At 42.2% G+C, this 22500-nt stretch overlaps 1 protein-coding gene across 1 annotated transcript in view; it reads left to right on the forward strand.

Moving 5' to 3' along the window:
* Positions 1-1216: 1216 nt before the first annotated feature.
* LOC138977250 (G-protein coupled receptor GRL101-like) overlaps positions 1217-22500 on the forward strand; it is a 21346-nt gene continuing 62 nt past the window's right edge. Inside the window, exons 1-6 of the mRNA XM_070350155.1 lie at positions 1217-1220; positions 4671-5008; positions 9450-9628; positions 12048-12183; positions 19481-21249; positions 21840-22500. The exon at positions 21840-22500 is cut by the window's right edge and continues 62 nt beyond it. Of these exons, the coding sequence (XP_070206256.1) occupies positions 1217-1220; positions 4671-5008; positions 9450-9628; positions 12048-12183; positions 19481-21249; positions 21840-22146 (2733 nt within the window). The 3' untranslated portion in view covers positions 22147-22500. The remainder of the gene's footprint in view (positions 1221-4670; positions 5009-9449; positions 9629-12047; positions 12184-19480; positions 21250-21839) is intronic.

Here is a 22500-nt window from a genome sequence, read left to right on the forward strand (position 1 = left end):
GGATTCGAACTCACGACCTCCCGATTAGGAGGCCGACGTCTTACCACAACGCCACTGCGCCCGTCTGAACGCTTACCGCTTGTGAACATCCTGGCTGCTTTCCGTTGAGAGTGCAATGAGACATGTTCAAACAATTTGTTTCGTGCAGGTAGAAAAGGATGTATTATAAACACAAATCGGAAGCCTCGTTTTGGTGCTAGAACTAACTTTTAACATCTAAATGATACATTGACAACATGTGAGAAAAAAATTCTTAAATCGTAAAATGATCCTTTTTTCACTAAGACAAGATCAGTACAATTCGAAGATTTCAAAGTTGGCAAAAAGGGAGCCCGGAAGCACGTCATACAAGGTCGTTTTTGCCCAAGCAGACGAATTGTCTGCATACTGCCAGTTTCTGTGAACGGTCAACCGCCACCGCTCAGATCGTAGCACACGCAGTCGTTTGTTGCATTTTAGATTCAGAGGTACACACTAACGTGTTATTGCAGATACAGCGATTCGAATTGAGACCATAGACTGACGATTTAATTCATCAGGTATGTGAAAAGGGGAAAGTGGGTCACACGGGTCTACGATCGCTCAGGGGTTGAATAAACCACGAGAACTGCTGTGTGTTTCACGCATGCTAAATAGCCATTCAAACGAACTGAGTCATTTAATGCTGTTAAATGCTAGTGCAAGTGTGTTCCACAAGATTAGAATTGCTTATTTCGTGAAAGATTCCATCGTTCTGTAAACCTCATATGAGGCGAAGTGAGGCTTTAAACAAACACTGATGTTGTTGTGATTCTGATGCTGCTGTTTAAGGTATTAATCGAGTTGATGATGTTCTCCTGATGTTGTTGATTGATAAGGAATTGAATGACAGTGCTGGTGTTTATGAATCGTTTACATTTTAACGGTGTATTTCTAACATTGTAGTTTGTGATTTTTAGGCGAAATATAATGGTATTTTTGTGTATGACTCTTTTACATGTGTGTCTTACATCTTAACAGCGAGAGCGTTGTATGCAGAGAGGTGTTTAGTTGAGAACAATGTTATGTCTTAGTACATATACTTGAATATAATACTAATGTTGTAGTGATATGTTACATGCACTACCACTGCAATTTCCCCATGTGAGATAATAACGTTAATTTGAATTGATTTGATTTGATTTGATAGATCGAGGTGTTAGACTTCGCCTTGGAGATGGGAAACATTTCAGCGAAGATGGGTGAGTGGTTAGACTGTCCGTTGTCTGCCCAGAAGCATTGACTAAGTGTGTGTGTGTGTGTGTGTGTGTGTGTGTGTGTGTGTGTGTGTGTGTGTGTGCCTTCGTGGTTTCGTGTGTGTGTGTGTGTGTGAGTGTGTGTGTGTGTGTGCGTGCGTGTGTGTGTGTGTGTGCCTGCGTGGTTTCGTGTGTGTGTGTGTGTGTGTGTGTGTGTGTGTGTTATCCGAATAATTCCCTAATGTGAGCCAGTAACCTTTGTTTCTTCTGGTAATGTCGCTCCTAAGGTGTTGCGTGAAGTCGGCTTCGTCCAATTCGAAGCAGGCTTGACATCCATGTGCATATAATTGAAGTGATTGTTCAAAATTACATTATTCCATCTGATATAGAATTTGGAATATTATAAGACGGGGTTTGGAAAACCACGTCTTTCAAGTTAGGTCCCGTTCTTTTGGCGCGCCTTCGGTGTTTGGTTGGCGTAACATTCTAGAGAGAGGGGGTGGGGATGGTGTATTTTAGGATAAGGATAACATTTTATATAGAACTGTGAGGTTACCGTCATGGACATTCGGGCTGCTTTCGCACTGGGAAAAGCCAGCTGCTATATAGTATACAGCGCTACCCATTTTTGTCCTTTTTTGGTACCTGCATGCTTCAGTTCTTCATCTGCACTGCGCATGCGTGCTCGCGGGGGTGTTCGGCCACCGAGGAGAGTCTGCACAAAGCTGACTCTGGGAAATCAATCCCTTGCCGAACGTTGCAATGCATTATCTCACTTCGTGTTTTTTTTTCTTTTTTTTTTCTTTCTTTTTATATTTAGTCAAGTTTTGACTAAATATGTTAACATCGAGGGGGAATCGAAACGAGGGTCGTGGTGTATGTGCGTGTGTGTGTGTGTCTGTCTGTCTGTCTGTGTGTGTGTGTAGAGCGATTCAAACTAAACTACTGGACCGATCTTTATGAAATTTGACATGAGAGTTCCTGGGTATGAAATCCCCGAACGTTTTTTTCATTTTTTTGATAAATGTCTTTGATGACGTCATATCCGGCTTTTCGTGAAAGTTGAGGCGGCACTGTCACGCCCTCATTTTTCAACCAAATTGGTTGAAATTTTGGTCAAGTAATCTTCAACGAAGCCCGGACTTCGGTATTGCATTTCAGCTTGGTGGCTTAAAAATTAATTAATGACTTTGGTCATTAAAAATCTGAAAATTGTAAAAAAAAAATAAAAATTTATAAAACGATCCAAATTTACGTTTATCCTATTCTCCATCATTTGCTGATTCCAAAAACATATAAATATGTTATATTCGGATTAAAAACAAGCTCTGAAAAATAAATATATAAAAATTATTATCAAAATCGAATTGTCCAAATCAATTTAAAAACACTTTCATCGTATTCCTTGTCGGTTCCTGATTTCAAAAACATATAGATATGATATGTTTGGATTAAAAACACGCTCAGAAAGTTAAAACAAAGAGAGGTACAGAAAAGCGTGCTATCCTTCTTAGCGCAACTACTACCCCGCTCTTCTTGTCAATTTCACTGCCTTTGCCATGAGCGGTGGACTGACGATGCTACGAGTATACGGTCTTGCTGAAAAATGGCATTGCGTTCAGTTTCATTCTGTGAGCTCGACAGCTACTTGACTAAATATTGTATTTTCGCCTTACGCGACTTGTTTACATTTAGTCAAGTTTTGACTAAAAGTTTTAACGTAGAGGGGGGAATCGAGACGAGGGTCGTGGTGTATGTGCGTGTGTGTGTGTGTGTGTGTGTGGCTGTGTGTGTGTGTAGAGCGATTCAGACTAAACTACTGGACCGATCTTTATGAAATTTGACATGAGAGTTTCTGGGTATGAAATCCCCGAACGTTTTTTTCATTTTTTTGATAAATGTCTTTGATGACGTCATATCCGGCTTTTTGTGAAAGTTGAGGCGGCACTGTCACGCCCTCATTTTTCAACCAAATTGGTTGAAATTTTGGTCAAGTAATCTTCGACAAAGCCCGGACTTCGGTATTGCATTTCAGCTTGGTGGCTTAAAAATTAATTAATGACTTTGGTCATTAAAAATCTGAAAATTGTAAAAAAAAAAAATTTTTTATAAAACGATCCAAATTTACGTTCATCTTATTCTCCATCATTTGCTGATTCCAAAAACATATAAATATGTTATATTTGGATTACAAACAAGCTCTGAAAATTAAATATATAAAAATTATTATCAAAATTAAATTTTTGAAATCAATTTAAAAACATTTTCATCTTATTCCTTGTCGGTTCCTGATTCCAAAAACATATAGATATGATATGTTTGGATTAAAAACACGCTCAGAAAGTTAAAACGAAAGAGGCACAGAAGAGCGTGCTATCCTTCTCAGCGCAACTACTCCCCCGCTCTTCTTGTCAATTTCACTGCCTTTGCCGTGAGCGGTGGACTGACGATGCTACGAGTATACGGTCTTGCTGCGTTGCATTGCGTTCACTTTCATTCTGTGAGTTCGACAGCTACTTGACTAAATGTTGTATTTTCGCCTTACGCGACATGTTTTTCTTTTCTGTACACCTGTTCCTTGTTCCGTTGTGCTCTCACACCGCCCCGTCCCTGCACTCACTGCTCCATCCACATCTGCACTTCGTTTGACTAGCTGAACTTTTACAAAAAATCTTTTTTTTTCATTCAAAGTTGAGTTTGTATTATTCTAAGGTACAATTGGCTGAAATTTACGAATCCGTTGGAATTTTGCATCTAAATATAATATCTTTCGAGATATACGGGTTTAAAAAGGGGGTATCTGTGCTGACGTTTGACTATCTGGCCAATCTGGCCAACGAAATCGCAAAATCGACACGTTTTCGTCACTAATGTAATGATTAAAAAAAAAAGTATTAAAGACAGAGTGTTGCCATTTTCCACAGTTGATTTTGGTGTGGATGCCCATGGTTGGAACCTCTAAAACATTGAAAGAAAATGGAGCAGAACTCAAATGGGAATTTTTTTAAGTAGTAATTATCGACACAAAAAATTCTCGAAAAGTGAAAATTGTGCAAATGTCCTCAATAATGATTATCACATTGTTAGAGGTTCCCACCATGATGACTTATGTCCAGAACAACTTGGCAAAATGCCATAAACCCTCCTATAATTAGTTTGGCCTGTATCATTACGGCCATGCGGGTAATAAACGACATTTCGGTTTTGGCTACATTTATTTATTATTTTGTGTGTGCAGCTATTAATTATGTTTTTGAAATTCTGTTTGTGTCTACAGTATTTCCATTATGTCAAGAAACAGTAGCCAACATTTGAAACTGTTATCTATATATGTAGGTGGTTTACTACTGGCATGAACAAACAACCCTCCGCTAGGTAGTACTGGCCCCTTAATCACATTATTTGCTGCCCTGTTTTTCCCGCGTTTTGACTTACATTGACACAGTGTGGTTTTAGGGTTCATTCAAACACCGGGATACCGCTCAGGGAGACACTACCCTCCTGGCATGGACAGCTGGAAGAAGATTTCAGCCCCTTTGTACCATGTGATCCTCGTCAGCTTTCTGCGCATGCGCACACGATGGTTCCTTGACGATTATTGTAATCATCCACAGACCGACTTTGTGGAGATATACAAGGGAGGCAACTCGACAGAGAACTTAGTGCTGAAAGCGTGCGGCATTAACGTCCCTTTACCAGAGGTGTACAATGCTGGGGCGCTGTTCGTGAGATTTGTCAGTGACACGGATCATCAGGAAGAATCGGGATTCAAACTTCTCTTCTCGTTTCACAAGGTTAGGCCAAAAAAAAACAAGTCGCGTAAGGCGAATATACAATATTTAGTCAAGTAGCTGTCGAACTCACAGAATGAAACTGAACGCAATGCCATTTTTCAGCAAGACCGTATACTCGTAGCATCGTCAGTCCACCGCTCATGGCAAAGGCAGTGAAATTGACAAGAAGAGCGGGTAGTAGTTGCGCTAAGAAGGATAGCACGCTTTTCTGTACCTCTCTTTGTTTTAACTTTCTGAGCGTGTTTTTAATCCAAACATATCATATCTATATGTTTTTGGAATCAGGAACCGACAAGGAATAAGATGAAAGTGTTTTTAAATTGATTTGGACAATTTAATTTTGATAATAATTTTTATATATTTATTTTTCAGAGCTTGTTTTTAATCCGAATATAACATATTTATATGTTTTTGGAATCAGCAAATGATGGAAAATAAGATAAACGTAAATTTGGATCGTTTTATAAATTTTTATTTTTTTTTACAATTTTCCGATTTTTAATGACCAAAGTCATTAATTAATTTTTAAGCCACCAAGCTGAAATGCAATACCGAACCCCGGGCTTCGTCGAAGATTACTTGACCAAAATTTGAACCAATTTGGTTGAAAAATGAGGGCGTGACAGTGCCGCCTCAACTTTCACGAAAAGCCGGATATGACGTCATCAAAGACATTTATCAAAAAAATGAAAAAAACGTTCGGGGATTTCATACCCAGGAACTCTCATGTCAAATTTCATAAAGATCGGTCCAGTAGTTTAGTCTGAATCGCTCTACACACACACACACACACACGCACGCACGCACATACACCACGACCCTCGTTTCGATTCCCCCTCGATGTTAAAATATTTAGTCAAAACTTGACTAAATATAAAAAGAGGTCTGTTTACGGTAACCCGACCGACCCTATTTTTTTCGCGCGACCCTAGACTTTTTTTGGGCATTTGGGGGAAGAAAAAAAAAATCTTTTGGTTTTTTTGTGTGCAAAATAACGTAAAAATATGGTTTTTTGGAGAAAAAAAAATCCCGACCTACCGACCCTATTTTTTTGGCCCAAGTTACCGTAAACAGACCTATTTTTGGGGGGGGGCCTTAACGTCTGTTGTATTTCAGGTAATATATTTAAAAGTAAGGTTTCCAACAATAGAAGGAACAAACACACTTGTGTGGAGCACTGACATGTTTGATCGTCGAATCAAGTTTGAATTCAGGCAGGGACGATACGAATTAGTTGTATACGATGCCTTAGAGACGTATCCATGTCCCTCCCCTGTGTCGACACCGTGACACGTAAAGCATGTCAGCCATTCTGTCAGAAGTGCAGACGTCTAATAACACTTAAATACACACCCAAATACATAGCGCCCACACTCTTGTGGCTATAGCTTTTAAAGAAAAATATTATTTCAACTCAGAATTTGAGACAGTCTGGGAAAGAAGATAGTAATATCATTCTTTGCTATTGGATAATCTTTCTTCTCTGACACTTATTTCTTCTGATTATTATTTGTTTTTTCTCATTTGTTGTTTATTGTACGAGGATAGCTATCAATGATTGAAACGCGACAACGAATTAATTGAATAGATATTTGAATGACTTAGTCCGCAGTGGGTGGTTTTTTTCGTCATGTTTACTGAATGATTTGATAAAAACAGTACCAACTCACAAAGTTCACACCAGACAAATAGGGTTTAAGTACGGCCACTAGGCTTGAGTAGAAGAGTTCCGGAAATAACTCTGTCTGAGTTCCGTTTGCTGTGGGAGAGTGATGCCCATTTGAAACATTGAGCCAAACAATAACGACTGATTTGTTAACCCACACAATCAGGAAAATAGAGCTCAAGTTACACGGTAGAAACGCGTTACGCCCATATACGTACCCAGGCAGTCGTTACGCCCAATTTTGTACACAGAAGATCGACGTAGCGTGTGGGTATGCTGACTTAAATTACATTATCTCAGGATATTCGACTACTTGAATATCAAATCATATACGCCTGAACTAAATGTATCTGCTGATCTGCTGATTTACACTCGTTGCTTATTTAAAAAGTGAACAGCTCGCTTTCGCTCGCAGTTCAATATTTAAAAAAACAAAACTCGTGTAAATCTGGTACGACAGAGAAAGCCATGTAGTATTCTCTATTTCTCAATAAGTAGCGACCACTTGGTTTTCAAAAAAAGACGAAAACCACTTTCTGGCTTTTTTGAAGACATTTGGTGTTTTTGCTTAGCTTAATTGTTCACCACCATGGCAAATTAGATGCCCAGCAGAAAATAGTTTTAGTTTTCATTAGATCCACATTGTAAGATGACCAACTGAAACACTGTAGTTGACATATGACGCAATAATGTAACTATCATTTCATATAACACTGTTATACACACAATCCACTCAGACTAGATCAACGAGATATTACTAGCTTGTAAAACAATCGCCAAGCCTTACAACTGTGGTAATGATGTGTTTCTGCGCAGCAGGCTTGGGCAAATACGACGGTTTTAGTGACTGGATCTATAAACGCGCGTGGTTGAACTTTTCAGTGGCGTTTTTGAAACCTGCGAACGGTCTGTTTACAAATAACACCCGCGGCACCCTAAAATAGATACGTACAGACAACCCCATATGTGACCCTCCACCACGAAATGAGTCGCATGTCACCTCGCGCGGTTCTGCGCTAGGCTTAATATAAGTCCGGGGGGTGTCTGGTAACAGTGTGAGAGTCACCTTAGTCACATGCTTATAACTCAAACAGTTTTCGCTCTTTTCTAAAACGATTGTCACCACTGGATAGAGCATAACAAACTCTTCAGGAAAATGTACAAATATCAAAATCATGCAAAGGTGACATGCGACTCATTCCGTGGTGGAGGGTCACATATATGGAACGAAAGCTAAAAAGCTGGACTGTTAGTTAATCTATGGACGTTTGAACATCTTGCAGGTCATTGAGGCAAGAAAAGATTAAAACATGCCTTTTTTCAGTCAAATGCAGATTACAGGGTATCAAAGGAATGCACATGCCCATTGGTTAGAATTGGTCTTCCTCTTTCGAACGATATATGATTTTGCAATTTTCATAATGTTTTAGATCTATCCTCGACGCAGTTTGTCAACAAACACGTCGAAAACGGCATCCGCAAATGACGATATCGGAGATGACCGTAATGGAGATGACGGTAACGGAGATGACGGGCGCTCGCATTTTGCCTCGCGACAGAGCCAGACGACACAGGACGGTCCTGTTAATGATTTTGTCGTTGTATGCTCATATGAGCGAACACCATATCACAAGATGGAACATAAATTGTTTCTGAATTGCCAAAAAAAAGCCGGTAACGGAAATGACGATTATGGAAACCCCAAGACTATTTTCTCTCTTTGTTTCCTCTTGGCTAGACTCAGGCGCACTTCAGCTGCAAACAAAGACCTGTTCATAAACCAAACACGTTTGAAGGTTGGTTTTAGTATATTTGTGTGTAAAAAGTCTCTCAAAATGGGATGAAACAATATTCTTTACAAAACAATTCTGCATTTCCCCGGACGTTTACTTTTAGCCATGGCGAAGACTCACAGGGACTTCCTCGTGCACAACAATAAATGCAGCAACAGCACTGTGCATGTGATTGGAACGAGCTTGCTTATATTTTTAAAATAAATTCAAATTCTTAAAAAGTACGCCCGGACAGTATCGACGATGACGTTTCTGTTAGTATGTATTGCTCTCAGATTTATATAGAAGTAACAAGGAATTGACATAAATTGATGTGCCGAAGTTACCTCACTGCAAAGCATATCAGAGGTAATACAAGTTTAACCTTGACATCTGTTTGTGTTAGCTGCAGGGCCCCCGGACAACGAAAAAACGAAATAGTCGCTTCTCATTGACAATGAGCATTTTAAAAGCACATTATTGAAAGACAATGGCGTCGTTTCCAACAAACAATACGAAACATCAGTGCACATGGTACCTAACGTATTCCATGATCGCTTGAATCGACGAAATCATCGGCACGTTTAGTTCACTGTTTCGAAGGGGTGCGATTATTTCACAGCCAGCTAGTATACAACCTAATATTGAGTTATTTCCTACAAAAAATATTAACACATTGCAGTATATCAAAAGTGTTTTCTGACCAAACTACAACACACCTTTATATCTTAAACGAATGAGGAAGAATGCTATCTTAAGATCCGAGAAACACAGGCAAGTAAGCGCTCGAAGTGAACACGACATCATGATATGCAAGGATACGAGGATGACTGACATCTGTTCATCTAAATGCTCGTTATTCTCTCAGATGCCTGGCTATTAAGTCATGAATAAGTCTCACTTAATTTATTGCACATATTTATATCATATGTATTTAGAACGCTTACTTTCCTATGTGTCACAGAGACATCTCACCATGCAACACTATTTTCTTCGGTATCAGATATCCGAACAGCCATTTCGCGGCAATGGCGGCCTGTGGAACTGTTCGGTGGCAGAGTGGCCGGCCTTTGCTGATCACTTCCGGTGTAACGTGGAGAGGGAGTGTGAGGGAGGGGAGGACGAGGCGAACTGTTTCTACACTGGTCACTGCGGTCAAGATTATCTGACACTGGACGACAGGTGTGTGTGTGTGTATGTGTGTGTGTGTGTGTGTGTGTGTGTGTGTGTGTGTGTGTGTGTGTGTGTGTGTGTAGAGAGAGATAGATAGACAGAGACAGAGACACATACAGAGACACAGACAGAAAGGTTTTGTCATTATAAGCCTATATAGCTATTCTGATGAACACGTGGGGGAATTCGGGGGCTGTGATTCGATGGGCTCTTCCGATTATCAAAGCATAATGCTACGGAAGTCGGCCATTTTTCTCAATATCCAAAAGCATATTGACGAAAATGGCCGACTTTCTTATCTCGTAACTCCACACCGTAAATACCCCACTTCCCCTCTGAAGTATTGATGTACAACCCATGGCACTAACATTCATGTAGTCGTTTATAACTGAGGTTGAAAAATTCGCTTCATGACGAGACAAGCGATACCATTCACCCAAACTGAAAACTTCGCTGTCGTTTGCTCGCGTTGTACGGATTAGCTGTTCTCTTCTTCTCCCCTTGTTGCATTCTAGATCTTCAGTTGTTTCTAGTTTTCCGTTGATGTTGTGTTTTGGTCTTCTTCATAAGTAGTCTTGTTCAAAATTTAGAAAAACTCAAACTTTTTGTTGTTGTATACGAATGAAATAACAAAAAGCTGTTTAACAGCTGTGTTGTCAAATCGAGGTTATTTTCCAAAGTCAGTGTGGCTCCTGCGCAAAACTAATGCGCATAAGAAACGGCGTCTGCTATCAAAACCTGAGATCAACGCATCGACGCAAAAACTGTCATTTTGTAAGTTTGGAACAACAAATCAAGGTCATAACAGCTATATAATCGCTATTATGTTTTCAGCGTAGCAATAGGGTCCGATATTTAGACTCGAACAAGTATAATGCGACTCGTCTTCGACACGTCGGCATTATACTTGTCTCGTCTAAATATCGGACCCTATTGCTACGCTGAAAACCCAATAGCTGTTAATATCATGTGTAATATGTCAATTGGCGTAGGCTATACAATATTATTTCTGAGTTCTGATTTCTCTTACTCGCAGACAGACAGACACACATCAACGCACACACACCCACACACCCACACACACACACCCACACACACTCACACACACACACACACACACAAACTCACACACACACACACACACACACACACACACACATCCAACTACCCATGACCACCAACTATCTTGTCCTAGGTGCTACGCATACGATCACGCTGAAGGACGCACGCGGTCATGGAGGGATTCGAACAGTGCGTGCAAGCGACTTGGCGGTTACCTGGCCTCGCTCAACACACGGGAGGAGTGGGAGGCAGTAGCGGGTTTTTTGCGCCAGAGACGGTCACCTACTTCTGTATTCGTAGGGCTGCACGATACGCCCTCTGTCTTACCCTACATGTAGGTATAACCAACTGGTTTTTTCAAATTCTTCATGCTTGATTTTTTTTTAAATCTTCACTCTTAAACAATTTGTTTGAAGTTGAAATTCATTCAAATAACGAGGAATTATGGCCGCTGTGTACTTGATCCATTGTGTTTAAAAACAGAGGTAGCGCACCACAAAAACAGTGTTTGCTCAAAACAAGGAACAAGCCGATTGCTAGAAAAATACGTACACTTCATGAAATAAAATTGTACAGAAACTTCACACAATGATTCGCGATCACAAAAATTGTTTTGTGCACCGAATGTCTTTTAAAGTGCCCTGTTTCTCGACTTATAATGTTGAAAGTTGCTCAAGTCATTGAAACAGACTTTAGTTTTAGAAATAGACTTTAGTGTATTTTTAGTTTTATGAACAGTTCTGTATGATGCTAGATATGGCTTTCGCGATCTGACGTATGAAATAACCCATTGATATTCAGCGAATTAAGACATTTTCCTAATTAAAGTGATTTCGTTGTTTGTAAAATCACATGACAAACATTGTTGCAAAATCAAATTTGTTTTACCGTTGGGTTTTTTTCCAAACAGATATAGGCACACTAGTATGTGGGCAGACAGAACGGTGGCTTTCTTCGTCAAAGCAAAAAAGTTCCCTGGGTCATTCTGCGGCATTATTAAACAAGAATCTACTGACTTTGTTGCCAGCCTTAATCCATCATGTGACAGCCAGATACAAGATGTGGACATCTTGTGCGAGCTAGATAGTCTGTCCAAACATATAGAACAAGACAAGGAAACCCAGAGGAAAAGCTCAATCGTTCATGTGTCACTTCCGGGAAAAGCGTCACTTCCTGTTCCGGCTGTTACATGTCCGGGAGGCCACCTGACACATGCTTTCATGGCCTGTGACGTGCAAAGCGCGTGTTGGGTCGGTCGCCATGGTTACGCGGAAAGCGAGGTTTGGGGAGTTCCTGCACGTGCGTCATGTCTGGTCCCCGTGACGTCACTGCATATGACGTCACTGCCTGCCATGTTCACGTGCAGCACGGGGTCCCAGCGCGTGCCGTACAGCTTGGTATGTGACCACCGTCAGCAGTGTGCGGACGGCAGTGATGAGACTTTCTGTGTCTTTGCTCCGTGTTCTGGCTCAACACCGCTAGAGTGTGCTACATCCACCCAGGTACAGAGAGAGAGACAGAGAGAGAGAGAGAGAGAGAGAGAGAGAGAGAGAGAGAGAGAGAGAGAGAGAGAGAGAGAGAGAGAGAGAGAGAGAGAGAGAGAGAGTCTGGAGTCTGGATGGTTTATTGATTGGGCCTTGGGCCCATTTCAATTCGGGGTGTACACATTTTCATCATTCATGCTTCATGAAAAATAATCATTGTAATATTAATCATAATAAAATAAATCATCATCATCGTAATGACAGTCGACATGACGACTGTGGAAACAGGCATTTACAACAGCAAAACGTTTGGAAAAGGACAGTAAGCATCAGCACAAAATCCAGTCTCTGTCGCACTTCACTCATGTCTCTCTGTCCTCTTTCCGTCCATCCATCCATCCATCCATCCAGCCAGCCATCCATCCATCCATCCTTCTATCCATCTCATGTCCCTCTGTCCTCCATCCATCTAATCAACCGTCTGACTGTCCAACCATTCATCCGTCATCCATCTATTCATCACTCCATCTATCCCTTCACATGCCCTTTCACACGCAAATCTGCCAGCAGTTATATGCATAATCGTTGCATCTCTGATACATAGCATCACATTAACGTTTTCAAAAAAGACAAAACTTTATTACTGTTTTTTAAGCATTCGACAGAAAGCAGCAAAAATAGCATACACATAAAACAAGATCGTGCAATATCTCATATTCACTGTCCCCACTCACTGCGTATTTTAAACGCGTTCATGATGAAGGTTGCAAGTCTAAGTAATATTGATCTGTTTGGTGTCGCTAGAAGTAGCGCCAGTTTAAAGCTTGATGGGCGGTTGTAATATTTTGCAGGTATGTAGTACTCGCGAATACCAGCATATTTTGGACATTTCAAAACAAAGTGAATTTCATCTTCGGTCTCGTTTGCGCAGAATGGACACAAGTAATCTTCAGCAGTTGACGACCGAGTGTGTCGTAATCGATGTACTTTGAGTGGCGAGACACCAAGTCTTAACCTAATCAGGCAGTTTCTTGCTTTGACGTGCTTCAGGTCATTTAAGTATGAAGACATAGATAAGGCTGACTTGAAAGTGCTATAGAAAAGGAATCGTTCTTTACTTTGTACTGTTTCTATCCACTCTTGCTTGTATAATGTGACTAGTCTGTTCTTGAATTCCGTTATGAACGCATTTTCATTTCCAACGCCTTGTTGAATCCAAACTTGGTCAAAGCCGTATTTGTACAGCACATAGCAAACTGATGACGCCCATGTTCTTTTATTTTGTTCGTGTAAATAAAGCAGCATTTTATAAGCTTTTTGTGGCAATCGATGACTAGGCATTTTCAGGATGCGCAACCAAAATCGTATGGACTTAACAAACGTGTTGACAAATAACGGGTGTCTGCCAGTTTCTCCATACACAAGTGTGTTTGGTGTTTTCATGCTTGTGTTCAGAAACCTCTTAAGGGCAAACAGATGCACCTTTTCGATAGGTGAATGGTCTGCATCAAGGCCCCAGACTTCTGCCGCATAATTGAGCATGGGCTGGATCTGGGAGTCGAATAGTTTATAGAATATGTTTGGTGATCTTTCTCCTAGAGTCCACAGTACCTTAAAAATACCAATCACACCCTTTCTTGCACGCAGCGCTAAATCGTTCAGCGTGTGAGAAAATGTCAACCTTGTAGAAAAGTAAATTCCTAAGTATTTATACATGTTCACAGTTTCCATTTCGATATTGCCATACATCCATTTTTCAATCGCTGCAATGTGACCACCATTTCTGAAGATAACTATGTTAGATTTTTCTAAATTAACAGTCAAGCCAAGATTACAAGCAGTTTGGTATAGCACGTTTATCTGGTTCTGTAACCCACACACAGTGTCGGAAATCAAAATAACGTCATCTGCGAACATGAGAATCAATATCTCAATAAAATCTGGGATAAGTTGTATACCGTGTCGTCCTTTTCGCTTGATTTCGTCCGCCAATTCGTTAATGAAAAGTGAGAACAAAATTGGACTATTTATTTCTCCCTGCTTCAGGCCTCTCGGACACATTAAAAGGTCAGTGACCTCTGCTCCTGCCCTAACTTTTGCTTTAACAACGTTGTACATACTAAGTATGGCTTGGTATATTTTACCTTTTATTCCTTTGCTTTGCAACACCTTCCACAGCTTTGTACGGTCTACTGAGTCGAAGGCCTTCTTGAAGTCAATAAAAGCAACGTATAGTTTTTTGTGTGACAGTAACTGTCTTTGTACCATAGCAAATAGAATAAAAATATGATCGGTCGTACTGTACTTTTTACGAAAGCCAGCTTGACTTTAATTTAATAGGTTGTTGGATTCTACCCAACTAGTTAGTCTTGTGTTTATGATAAAGCTGTATAGTTTGCTGCAAATATTAAGTAATGATATGCCTCTATAATTGTCTGGATTGTTAATATCCCCTTTTTTATGAAGAGGGTGAATGATGGATTCAGACCAGTCTTCAGGATATGAACCTGATGTACCCAGGTACACAGAGAGAGAGAGAGAGAGAGAGAGAGAGAGAGAGAGAGAGAGAGAGAGAGAGAGAGGGAGAGAGAGAGAGAGAGAGAGAGGGAGAGAGAGTGAGAGAGAGAGAAAGAGAGAGAGAGAGAGAGAGAGAGAGAGAGAGAGAGAGAGAGAGAGAGAGAGAGAGAGAGAGAGAGAGAATTGAATTGAATTGATTGAAATTTATTTTACGAGGGTGACAGAATACGCAATGTATACATGCTTTTTTCATCCGGCCCTCGCCCATTGAGGGGTAACAAACAAGAAGAAATAAAAGATAAGTTTCACTATAGTACAAATGACATATTTACCATAATTAACATGTCAAGCAACCAATAAGACATTTTAAGATGCATTGTGATTCTTTAGCAATGCTTGAAAATTATATATAATAGAGAAATATGGGTTTGTATACAAACAAAATCCTTCATGAATTATATATAATCATGTGTTTCAATATAATTAGAGAGTACATTTATATTTTGCCAGCTGCTTGATAATATTTCTTATAAGTTTTGTAAAAGAAACAGCATGTAATAGTCCTTGAATGATGTTTCATGAATTCGAAAGGTAATTATATTTGGAATGGCGTTCCGCGCAGGCTGCTTTTCCACACACGAAACTATATTCCAAATTACTTGCCTTCCCAATGCGTGCATGTTTGGGTTTGTGTGCTCGTCACTGTGCGTGCATGATTCTTTATTGAGCAAGATTTTGTAAGTGGTGTTTTTTACATTTAGTCAAGTTTTGACTAAATGTTTTAACGTAGAAGGGGGAATCGAGACGAGGGTGTGGTGTATGTGTGTGTGTGCGTGTGTGTGTAGAGCGATTCAGACCAAACTACTGGACCGATCTTTATGACCTTTTACATGGGAGTTCCTGGGAATGATATCCCTGGACGTTTTTTTCTTTGTTTCGATAAATACCTTTGATGACGTCATATCCGGCTTTTTGTAAAAGTTGAGGCGGCACTGTCACACCCTCATTTTTCAATCAAATTGATTGACATTTTGGCCAAGCAATCTTTGACGAAGGCCGGACTTCGGTATTGCATTTCAGCTTGGTGGCTTAAAAATTAATTAATGACTTTGGTCATTACAAATCTGAAAATTATTTAAAATTTTTGTTTTTATAAAACGATCCAAATTTACGTTCATCTTATTCTTCATCATTTTCTGATTCTAAAAACATATAAATATGTTATATTTGGATTAAAAACAATCTCTGGAAATTAAAAATATAAAAATTATTATCAAAATTAAATTTTCGAAATCAATTTAAAAACACTTTCATCTTATTCCTTGTCGGTTCCTGATTCCAAAAACATATAGATATGATATGTTTGGATTAAAAACACGCTCAGACAGTTAAAACGAAGAGAGGTACAGAAAAGCGTGCTATCCTTCTCAGCGCAACTACTACCCCGCTCTTCTTGTCAATTTCACTGCCTTTGCCACGAGCGGTGGACTGACGATGCTACGAGTATACGGTCTTGCTGAAAATTTTTATTGCGTTCAGTTTCATTCTGTGAGTTCGACAGCTTTACGCGACTTGTTTTTCTTCTCAATCACTCGATTTACGACTTGCAGGACCGCGTGACCCATCGTTTTTGATAGACGCAAAGTAAAGGGTATACGGTTTGTGGGGGGAACCAGAACTTCCGGTTAGGAAACACGTGGGGAAAAAACACTTGGACCTGTACACATGGCTTGCTAAGGACTGGGTGGCCGAGTGGTAACGCACTTGCGCTCGGAAGCGAGAGGTTGCGAGTTCGAACCTGGGTCAGGGCGTTAGCAATTTTCTCCCCCCTTTCCTAACCTAGGTGGTGGCTTCAAGTGCTAGTCTTTCGGATGAGACGAAAAACCGAGGTCCCTTCGTGTACACTACATTGGGGTGTGCACGTTAAAGATCCCACGATTTACGAAAGGGTCTTTCCTGGCAAAATTGTATAGGCATAGATAAAAATTTCCACCAAAATACCCGTGTGACTTGGAATAATAGCCCGTGAACAGTAGGATATGCGCCGAAATGGCTGCGATCTGCTGGCCGATGTGAATGCGTGATGTATTGTGTAAAAAAAAAATCAATCTCACACGGCATAAATAAATCCCTGCGCCTTGAATATGTGCGCGATATACATTGCATTAAAAAATAAAATTAAAAATAAAAAATAAAAATAAATTCCTGCGCTTAGAACTGTACCCACGGAATACGCGCGATATACGCCTCATATTTTTTTTTTTTTTTTTTTTTTTTTTCAAGAATAGATCAATAGCTTTAACCACGAAGAAAAAAATCCACACTTGCAATCAAAATAAACCAGCCAGTGAAAATCAATAATCTTTGTCCTGTGCATCATAGTTGACGTTGTGGCCTACTTTTTTCCTTTCCCGGAAGTTGTTTCTAAACCTCGCTCTACTCGACATTTCCGCTCTTTTATAAGAGTGAATCCCTGAGCAAGTTCATGTACTTTTGAACATCTTCATTACAAGAAAAAGCGTTCAGCGCCGCATTGTGTCTGCAGAACTCTGCAGGGTCATGAAAATTATTTGGAATCAGGACCCGGAACGGACACAACGAACAGCACTGGGTGATTCTGACTTTCGGATTAAAAGAAATACGAAAAAGTGAGGAAAAAAATGATGTTTTATTTTAAGGATGTGTGATAAAAACGACGTTTTATATATTTATTAGCTCATAATCAGTATTTCTGTGTTAAACTTAAAAATCAGTGTCGCAACTTAATTTAACTCTCTCCGCCAGCAACCAGTCTTGTATTTATATGTCCCGTGTACGTAAAACTAAGGTTTATCGAATCGAATTTCAAAGTCAAAGTTATCGCGTTTGCCATGATTTTTACCGAATTTTCAACACACTGCCACGGTTCTCCTCAGTTCGAGATTTTATTCGTGAACATTACCGCAGTAAATTAAGAAATTCGTCTCGGCTGCTGTATTTATTCCACGGATCTTGAACGAACTAGAGAGAAGAGAGAGAGAGAGAGGGGGGGGGGAGGGAGAGAGAGAGGGAGAGAGAGATGTGTGTGTGTGTGTGTGTGTGTGTGTGTGTGTGTTTGCGTGCGTGTGTGTGTGTGTGTGTGTGTTTGTGCGTGCATGTGTGTGTGTGTGTGTGTGTGTGTGGACGTTGTACGTCTATTCCTGTCTGTCTGTGTTTGTGTGTACGCCTCATATTGATTGATTGATTGCTTTGTAAGACTGATTAGCACACAAAGCCCATGAACACCGTAACTCAGCTACTGCCACTCACTTTGCAAAAGTATTTCCTCAGTGAAATGTCCTTGCATATGATTCTCACATGTTAAAACGCGTGGGAAACATGTTTTACCATTTCCGATTATTTGTCCATTGGAGACAGCAACAGACTCCCAGTCACTCAGTTCAGCTTGGGAAAAAAAGAGAAGCGATTACGTCCCTTGTTTAAAATAAATGACGTAATGATACATTTGACGTGACCGCGACGACAATTTGTTAATTGTTTTCCAAAAGTGGGGTTTTTCCACAGGCACTCGTCAAGATCGGGTCGGGATCAAAGTGGGCGGGGCCTGTGCGCTCTAAAGACAACTACTATTACTTAAGTATAAACCAAGAGAAAATACCCCCCGTCCATCACAAGTGACAGCCAAGACATAGGCACCGCCCACCTCGTGACGAGTGCCTGTGGGTTTTTCCACGTGTTGAGGCCCCACACACACATGGGAAAGCCGAGACTAACAACAGCGGCCACAATGTGCTATGTCCCAAACCCTACTACAAGTAGGGGATAACACATATATATATATATATATGCACATTATAATTCGAACGCACATACTTATCCCAACGTCATAAAACAAGTCGCGTAAGGCGAAAATACAACATTTAGTCAAGTAGCTGTCGAACTCACAGAATGAAACTGAACGCAATGCAACGCAGCAAGACCGTATACTCGTAGCATCGTTAGTCCACCGCGCACGGCAAAGGCAGTGAAATTGACAAGAAGAGCGGTGTAGTACTTGCGCTGAGAAGGATAGCACGCTTTTCTGTACCTCTCTTCGTTTTAACTTTCTGAGCGTGTTTTTAATCCAAACATATCATATCTATATGTTTTTGGAATCAGGAACCGACAAGGAATAAGATGAAAGTGTTTTTAAATTGATTTCGACAATTTAATTTTGATAATAATTTTTATATATTTAATTTTCAGAGCTTGTTTTTAATCCGAATATAACATATTTATATGTTTTTGGAATCAGCAAATGATGGAGAATAAGATAAACGTAAATTTGGATCGTTTTATAAATTTTTATTTTTTTTTTACAATTTTCAGATTTGTAATGACCAAAGTCATTAATTAATTTTTAAGCCACCAAGCTGAAATGCAATACCGAACCCCGGGCTTTGTCGAAGATTACTTGACCAAAATTTCAACCAATTTGGTTGAAAAATGAGGGCGTGACAGTGCCGCCTCAACTTTCACGAAAAGCCGGATATGACGTCATCAAAGACATTTATCAAAAAAATGAAAAAAACATTCGGGGATTTCATACCCAGGAACTCTCATGTCAAATTTCATAAAGATCGGTCCAGTAGTTTAGTCTGAATCGCTCTACACACACACACACACACACATGCACATACACCATACCCTCGTTTCGATTCCCCCTCGATGTTAAAATATTTAGTCAAAACTTGACTAAATATAAAAACTCGGATGTACGAACACAAAAATAATTTCCTCTGGACTTGCTTATAAGCGGGTTCCATCGTATGTGTCGCAGTGTGTGCCTCCATCAGCGCTGTGTGACGGCCAGCAGGACTGTCTGGACGGGTCAGACGAAGACCAGTGCTACTTCAGGATTGAGTTGAACATCCGCTCTCCCCCTCCCCCCGCACTGGTCAACTTCATCCCTCTCTCCTCCACAGGGAAGGACCAGTTCCCTTTCCTCATCACTCTATTACCTGAGTCGGTAGACGCGAACAGCTCCTCCTCGCCGTGTCCAGAAACACACTTCCAGTGTGCGGACGACGGCTACTGCCTGCCCCTCTTCCTCCTCTGTAACGGCGTGAACGACTGCCCCGGTAGAGAGGACGAGGCGGGGTGTGGGAGAGTGTCGTGTCGTGGTCTGTATCGTTGCCGCGGCTCCAGTGTCTGCGTGCACCCAACACACGTGTGCGACGGCGTGTCCCAGTGTCCGCAGCACGACGACGAGCTGTTCTGTGATATCACCTGCCCACCAGGGTGCACGTGCCACGGACTGAGTGTCGCCTGTCACGCTCCTTTCCCGGCAGACATGCTTCACCCAGATATCAGATACCTTGACGCCAGCGGCAGCGGTCTGACGCCGTCACGGGTGACTGAGCACACGTACCTGATCCACCTGAGCGTGTCAGGGTGCGGCCTTGAGAGTGTCGGCAACCTGACCTTCCCTAACCTTCGCAGCCTTGACCTCAGCCACAACCGCCTGCATGACGTCAGCGCAGGTCATCTTCGCGGACTGCCCAATCTTCAACACCTGTTCTTGTCTGAAAACCCACTACAGTCTTTGTTTGACGCACATTCAAAAGGCCTTTCTTTCCCTGCTGTGAGAACGTTGGACGTGTCTGGCGTGCACATGACCACACTGGACACGGAGAGGTTTGCTATCTTCCCAGGCCTGCACACCCTGAATCTCTCTCACTGCGGAGTGGATGACGTCACGGGACAAGGCCTGCTCTCACTTCCCGCTCTCCGCGTTCTGGACACGAAAGGGTGCCCCATGACCCACTTTCCGCGTGACCTACTTTCTGGACTGGACCGGCTGCAGTCTGTGGCCGCTGACAACTACAAGCTGTGCTGTCAGGCCACCTTGCCCTCTGGCTTCAACCTGGCCAACTGCAGGGCTCCTTTTGACGAAGTGTCGTCGTGTGAGTCTTTGCTTCGCTCTGACCTGTACCGAGTCTTCTTGTCCATTTTCGCCGCCCTGGCCCTGCTGGGCAACGTGGGCTGCTTCGTGGTCAGAACGCTCTACCTCAAGCGCAGCAAGTCGGGCTTCAGCGTCTTCGTCACCCACCTGTCCCTCTCCGACTTTCTGATGGGGGTGTACCTGGCGGTGATCGGGGTGGCTGACCGCATGTACCAGGGCAGCTACCTGTGGGAGGACGTGGGGTGGAGGCACAGCGCCGTGTGTGGCGTGGCGGGGTACCTGTCGCTGGTGTCCAACGAGGTGTCGGCTCTCATCATCTGCCTGATCACGCTGGACCGCTTCCTGGTGCTGCGCTTCCCGCTGAGTACACTGCGCTTCAACACTCGCTCCGCCCACCTCACATGCACCGCCGTCTGGCTCGTCGCCATGGTGATGGCCGCCGTGCCCCTGCTGCCCGTGACGTCACACTGGTCATTCTACAGCCGCACGGGGATCTGCATCCCGTTGCCCGTCACTCGCGGAGACTTCCCCGGCCAGCAGTACGCCTTCGGTGTCATCATCGTCCTCAACTTTGTCCTCTTCATCCTCATCGTTGCAGGCCAGGCCTCCATCTATGCCGCCATCAGCGCCAACAGCATGGACAGGTCAGTTGGTTTGAAGTCATTTTCCCTCCCGTGTAGATCACCTAGTAAATCATTACGGCTTTGTCCAGGTTTGTGAACGAGAAAAACGCACCCTTACTTCTTCTTCTTCTTCTTCTTCTTCTTCTTCTTCTTCTTCTTCTTCTTCTTCTTCTTCTTTGTTCATGGGCTTAGACTCCCACGTTCACTCATGTGATGCCGGCCTCCAAAGCGGAAGGTCGTGGGTTCGAATCCCGGCCGCGCCTGGTGGGTTAAGGTGGAGATTGTTCCGATCTCACGGGTCAACTTATGCGCAGACCTGCTAGTACCTTACTCGCGGGCACAAGACCAAGTGCGCACGGAAAATATCATGTAATCCATGTCAGAGTTCGGTGGGTTATAGAAACATGAAAATACCCAGCATGCTTCCTCCGAAAGCCGTGTATGGCTGCTTAAATGGCGGGGTATAAACGGTCATAAACGTAAAAATCCAATAATGCGAAAACACAAGTGTACGTGGGAGTTTCATCCCACGAACGCAGAAGAAGAAAAAGAAGAAGAAGATGAAGTAATGGAATATAATATTATCATTACCATTGTGTTCCAACCAACAGCGTGACGGTGACGGACAGTTCTAGGAAATCCGCGGACCTGAGGATCGCACGCCGCCTGGTGAGCGTGGCGCTGTCAGACTTCCTGTGCTGGTTCCCTATTGGTCTGCTGGGCCTGCTGGCCGCCAGGGGCGTGGCAATACCAGGGGAGGTAAGCGTGGGTCTGGCCATCCTGGTGCTGCCGCTCAACTCTGCCCTCAACCCCTTTCTCTACACCATCAACATGCTGCTGGAGAGACGGAGGCGGGGCCGGGACGAGCGCCTTTTGAAGCAGGTGCTGGCCCAAATTGCCGAAGAGGGATCTGGGTGAAAAACTCAACCTTCGTTGAGACACAGAAGCAATGAACGGCTCACATGGCCAAAGAAAGAGAGAACCATGTGGAGAAAAAAAACCCATTAGTTTCTAGTTTCAGCTGAAGAAGGGGATAGGCTACATCTGGGTGAAAAAAACACACGCTTCATAGAGACACAGAAGCAGTGAACGGCTCACATATCCAAAGAAGGAGAGAACCATGTGGAGAAAAAACCCTCTTTAGTTTCTAGTTCCAGCTCTCTTCTGTTGCTTAAAACTGTCCACAGTGTTTTAGAGCAAAGGGTTTCAGACCCTTTCGTTGTCTGAACACTGTCAGGGTGCGTTGGAGCACAGGGTTTCATCTCTTTGTGG

The sequence above is a fragment of the Littorina saxatilis genome, linkage group LG9 (assembly GCF_037325665.1).
Source record: "Littorina saxatilis isolate snail1 linkage group LG9, US_GU_Lsax_2.0, whole genome shotgun sequence".
In the NCBI taxonomy this organism is placed as follows: domain Eukaryota; kingdom Metazoa; phylum Mollusca; class Gastropoda; order Littorinimorpha; family Littorinidae; genus Littorina; species Littorina saxatilis.